The sequence below is a fragment of the Meleagris gallopavo genome, chromosome 2 (assembly GCF_905368555.1).
Source record: "Meleagris gallopavo chromosome 2, MGAL_WU_HG_1.1, whole genome shotgun sequence".
Taxonomy (NCBI): Eukaryota; Metazoa; Chordata; class Aves; order Galliformes; family Phasianidae; genus Meleagris; species Meleagris gallopavo.
In genome coordinates this window covers 96,536,429-96,542,428 of record NC_139405.1, presented here as the reverse complement: position 1 = coordinate 96,542,428, position 6,000 = coordinate 96,536,429, and the positions used below count along the sequence as shown (strand labels likewise).

General features: G+C 36.7%; 1 protein-coding gene across 5 annotated transcripts in view; it reads right to left on the bottom strand.

The window, feature by feature from the left end:
* Positions 1-320: 320 nt before the first annotated feature.
* The window catches only part of GREB1 (growth regulating estrogen receptor binding 1), an 87,722-nt gene continuing 82,042 nt past the window's right edge, over positions 321-6,000 (bottom strand). For 4 of the 5 annotated variants that reach the window (XM_085218026.1, XM_085218025.1, XM_085218028.1 and 1 more), the window contains 3 exons: positions 5,542-5,742; positions 3,694-3,832; positions 321-2,100 (listed from right to left, as the gene is read on the bottom strand). In XM_085218026.1, the coding sequence (XP_085074152.1) occupies positions 1,937-2,100; positions 3,694-3,832; positions 5,542-5,742 (504 nt within the window). In that variant the 3' untranslated portion in view covers positions 321-1,936. Of the gene's footprint in view, positions 2,101-3,693; positions 3,833-5,541; positions 5,743-6,000 lie in introns of those variants that run through there. The other variant, XM_085218029.1, reaches the window with a different exon arrangement.

The following is a 6,000-nucleotide window of genomic DNA, read 5'->3' as shown; positions in this document are numbered from 1 at the left end:
ATGCCTGTCTAAGGACTTGCAAAACAAATCTTCTCACATTCAAAACATAAGAAAAGTTTACAGACATTTGGCATAAATAGTTGGAGCATTTGGTTACAAGAAAGGACACTTCAAACTTCTCTCTTTAGCCCAGAGTTCTTTTAAAGACTCATGTACCTTAGAGGCTATGTTATGCTTTAGACCATTACAAGACACTGTATTTTCTCTTGGTCAGTTCAGGAAATTATTTCATCATCTTAGACCCTTTCAACCAATCTTTTTCCTCCCCCAACTCTCCACCCACAAAAAACATCCAGTGCTATACACCACCAAGACAGATATCCATGCAGTATTGACTTTATTTATAAAGGATGGTTTGGACAAGAATGTCACATTCCTTTAAAAAGTTTAAATTAACTAATCAACAGGTGAAAACTGCACAGGTGATGCTATTTACATAAGATAATGTCCATCTTCCTTCCCAAAACTTAAACAAAGCCAATCTCACTCTGAAAGAAAAACAACGAAATACATGAGCACACTGATTTCTACCAGTTATCTTGCAAACAGCAGTCTGTCTCTTGTAAATAGCAGTCAAGTCTCTTATACTTACTGAAATTACATTTTCCTTGTAAACGTTATGAAATCTGCTCTTTGGCACAGTCATATTCATGTCATCATTTCAAGACTGATACTGTAAAGGCTTCAGGCACCTAACGGCATTTCATCAATATAAAATCAATGATATTCTCATTGGTGTATCCAGCAAGAAAGACTGCCCAAATATTAGACACCTTCTGGAAATGTCTATACTTACCCTTCTTGCATCCAGACTGAACGAAGTTTACACAGATCTATAAAAACAAACATGAAATCTGAAACTTAGACAATACTTCCAAAAACCTAAACAAAGATTGTGATCACTGACTTCACATGTAGAGAGCACAAAAATACTGTGATGCCCGGTGCCTTTCTAGAACATGCTTTTATATGGCCACCTAAATTCCTCAGAGACATAGTCTCTATTTTCTCACTTTTTTAATGCACCTTGGCAAGAAAATATCCCCAGTAAGCATATTAGGAAGGTTTCAGAACCATCTGATCCACTGTCTTGAATGCACTGGGCCTAGCTTGAAGTCTGTAGTCAGTGCAAGAATTTAGTCAGAAACCAAAAACATCAATCTTCTGATGTAAAAATCACTTGCAGGTAAATCTCATCATTTCATGTTCTCAGTTGCGCCAGGTAATTTCATTTTCATGTTTAAATGTTCAGATTTCATTGTAAAATTTACTTTCCTGGCTCTTTATGCTATGAAAATCAGACATATGATTATGCTGCCATCCCAAGATTCCCATATACTAAAACTATCCAGTTGGCATCTGTAAAAAGAAAATAAGATTCCAACTGGGCTCCCATTCTTTAAGAATTATACTTTACATATCTTCATTAAAAAGCCTACCTGAATCAATCAAGAGCAATATTCTACAAGACTGTAATAATTCCTGCTGCCTTGTGCCAACTGTTAGATAAATAAGACTTGTAAAACAAAATCAAATTCTGTTCCTACATTTACATTTCCTATTTCTGGAATGAACAGCAAGTTTTCTAAAACTTTTGCTTATGGACTTGCATGTGGTCTTTTTTGTGTCAGAAGAAATACATTCATTGATTTCCTTTCTGATTGAAATTTTTTGCTGCCACAGGGAACAATGAGTTTCTGCATCTTTCCCAGGAATCAAGAATTACCTCCGTCAGACGATTAAATTAGAAAATCCACTTACAGTGCTTGGAAATAAGAGGATAAATTGATTCTAATAGAAAATGGCAAGTTCTGTTTCTCCTCAGAAAGCAGAGCCTCTCAAAAGCCATTTCATGAGAAGTTGGCAATTAGTCTCCTGTATCATTCTTCTTCTTTTTTTTTTTCCCTAGTTATTCAGGAAAAGTGTCTAGTCTCTATTAAATATGTCGTCCAGTCAGGAAGAAAAGTGGTCTGTCCTCTTTTGCATTGGCAGTCTGGAATTCATCCCTCAATCGAAACTGCCATTCATCTTCCAGCTCCAGCCGGACAACAGTCTGGCGAAGAGAATTCCGATCTTGACAAATAACACACAGGGTGGCACCTAAGTAAACAGTCAGTAAGAAACTCATGTGAGTATCACCCTTGTTCTCAAATCACCCATCTCCCACCACCTCTTAGCAAGAGGAATTTCCACCACTTCCAAAACAGGAGCTACAGATATTCTTGAGTGAGAACTAAGACATCTAGGTTTTTTGGAGAGCTATCTTCAGCTCCCTGTTTATCAAGGTCTTCTTCTGTAACCTGAGATATCTAGTATTCATCTCGTACACAGGACTAACAATACATTCCTTCTCTTTGGAGTAAGAAAGGTCAAATCTGTCAAGTCGAAGAGGGTGGTGACAGAAAACAATGTAATGCCTTACTCCATTATTGTTCTAGCCCTGCTAGAACATTATTTTGTTAAGAGAAACTCTCACTCAACAAAATACATCACAAGCCAATCCCCACAATGACTAATTAAGTTCTGTGTGTTTTGCTGACCAGAAATGATCTAATATGAACTGTTTTGACTGGCATGCTGATACCATTTCAACATAGACACATGATTTCCTGAAAAAAAGTGCTCAGTCAAGAGGAAATTACCTCACCTGCTCTCAATACTCTGAAAAAGAGATGGTGAGATAGAAAGAGACGCCCAAGACAGAAACAGCTGAGAATACAGAAAAAATAAAGAGAGTCGAGTGGTGTTTAATGCTGAAGTGACTGATTAGAAGCTCAACTAAACTGCCAAGGGAAACAGGGAACTCCTGAATCAAATACACTTCGTGCTACACACTGCAAAAATCATCTGATTTGTGCAGGTTGATAGCTTCTTGTCACTTGAAAAAAATACAGAGTAACTTTGAATGAAAGCAGTCCTTTTATACTTAAAATGTGGATATTGCTCCAGAATGCGAATAGACACAGGGACTCACGTGGCTTCAGTAGCACGTGCAGGTTAAAGCATTGCATACTCTAATTTGTGCTACAAATACCTATACAAAACTGCATTAAATACAAAAAAGAACATGGCAGTTCATAACTTCTGTTTTAAGAAGGCAGTGGCAATGTGTTTATACTCCAGTGACAGCTATGGCTGAATGAAACAAATCCCCAGAGCACTGAATCTCTAAAACAGCTGCAGAACAATCCAAAAGAAGTTGCAATACAGACAGAAGTGATTTGTCTCCATGATCATAAGCACTATGTGGAGAAACTTGTTACTAAGAATAAATTTTAATGATAGCATTTATGTTTCCAGGTACAGCAAACAGATTTTGATGGAGTCTTATCATCATCCATTTTCTCTTGACAACTGAAAAAAAACTGAAAAAACATCACTTGCAAGAACACAATGGGTGAATGTTTCATACATAATCATTTTCAGCTATAGAATAAGAAGTTATGTATATACACTATGCATAGCAGTATAGACCAAACATTGTTTCCCTGTCTGTAGAACTCTTAGCACTGTTATAGATGAATCATCAAATATCAGAGATGGTAGGGCATATAAACACAAATATAAATATACACATGTGCATGCGCATTTTTTCACATAACATTCAAAATCAATGCTACTTTTCCCATTTTGTTCCCAGATTTCCAGTGACCATGTCATATAATTCCCTGTAATAAAACGGTTGAGGCTCACCTTTAAGAAAATGGAACTTCTTCAAAAAGCTAGCTACAACAAAGGAGTCACAGAGGTATAGCAGGAGACCACTGAATGTCAAACCGGAGGAACTGATATTCAGAGAGTGAGGCCGTGAACTCACATAGCAAACTGCAATCTGATTGGGAGGGGGTAAGAAACATAGAAATTAGCTTTCTTCAGGCTTCTTCATATCAACCTTACAGTATTTGCACCTGATCCACCTTCAGACTTGCTTTCCAACTCCAAACATTATGATCATTATTGTTCCTTTCTAACAATTCCTCTACTTATTAAAAAGCAATCTAAAAGCAGTATCTATAACTATTCATTAGTCATAATTACTCATTCCTACTATAATCATGAGGTTTAGATATGAATGGTTTGAAAGCTGCAGTAATGATGGCTCCCCACATCCAGAACTCTGTGATCTGTGCAGCACAGTTTATCTACAAAAGCATAAATACAGTAACTGCACAGTCTAACACAAGAAAAACCCTATAGAAAGGTCTAATGCCATTTACATCACAAAAGAAAAAATCAGTACAGTTGTGCATCTACATAATTGCATGAAGTTTTCTACTGTCTAATTACTTTTTCTATTATTAATCTCCTACTCCAGTGGGAACTAGGAATATTTATAGCATCCTTTCAGGTGTTGTAAATTTCAGGTTAAGGAATCCTCTACATATGACTGGGCTTCCAAAGTGACTTTCTACTTACTTGAGGCAGACCCTCATCCAGCAGAAATCAGCATGATTCAGTGGAGGAAGGTTGATCCACAGCAAGAGAAACTGGTGCAAGATATCTCTATTTATGCATAATGTAGATGCAATAATTCCTTCAATCCTACTGTATCATATACTAGCTCAGATAACAATTCCCGAACTAAATTTAACTTATTTCAAGCACTGAAAGGTTTAGAACTGAAAGGATGCAGTGGATGAAGGCACTAACAGCACAGTGCCCTTCCACGGATTTTGTTTTTTCAGGCATGGTGGGAAGCTCAGCCAGAAAGGACTGGAATCAATCATAGAATCATAGAATCACTGGTTGGAAAAGACTTTAAAGACCATTGAGTCCAACCACGACCTAACCATACTACCCTAACTCTAACAACTCTCCTCTAAATCATGTCCCTGAGCAAGAAAGACACAGATCAAAATGTTCTGGAAGCAGCACAGATTGGAAGGTCATTACACAGCTGTTTTGATAAAGAAGTTAGTAAATTCAGCAAGACTGATTTTCATTCAGTATTTAAGTCAAGTGAAAAGATAAAAATAGATTAGTGAAAATCAGCCCCTTACTACATGACCTATATTTCTATTTAAATATAACCTTGGCTTAAGGTCCAAAGCCACTGGGGAGAGCCAACAGATCTTAAATGCTAATGTCAGCCTCTCCCACTCTGACTGCGTATCTTGTTATTTGCTTCTCTGACTCAGCTTGTCAGTTAAATGTGGACAAAAACTTTTGCATTTTGAAGTGCTTTCTAAGGACTAGTTAGTATTTGTAAAACTCTTGTGGAAGATATTTGATGTAGGAAGGACCAAATTACAATAGACTGGGAAAACACTTCTTAAAAAAAAAAAAAAAAAAAGTGTTCTATGTTAGTTAAAAATCTAATACCACTCATCAACTCTATTAGACAACTTTGATATTGCTTTCCATGTACTTTATTTGTAGTTTCTCCCAATATCTCTATAAGACCAAGAGTCTTATAGAACACCATAGGGTTCTAATATCTGTTAATTTGAAGGCTGTGTTCTGAAGCCATCCATCAACAAACTCATCCAAAACATAGGGAATACACTTCTAAAGCTAATTAAAGATTACTTTGTTTCATACCTGCGGTCCTAAGTTGAGGTAACAGTCAACAGAGAGCACTGGATGTCTGTAATTCTTCAGCGAGAGAGGGAAGAAGCGATGGCTGTGATACTGGAGGTATTTTTCTAGGAGTAACTGAGCAGGTGCTGCCAAGAAGGTATGCTTGCTGTCAGGAGCACAAATGTATTGAGCAGGTGAGATTGAAACTGGAATGTCAGATACCTATGAGGAAAAAATATTTCTGGCACAGATCAATCCTGATCAATCATATTGCATTTATCTGAATTCTGGTTTGTACAAAACGCATCTCAACCCAAAAAATCTAAGACTTATAAAAGAAAAAAAGTCATTCAGACAAACATACCTGCTACTAAAAATGTTGAGAGACTCAAATAACTATATTTGTATTTATAGAGACGTCGAGTTTTCTTCTTTGATATCAAAGTACTCCTGAATATGAAATCATTTGAAGATGAGTAA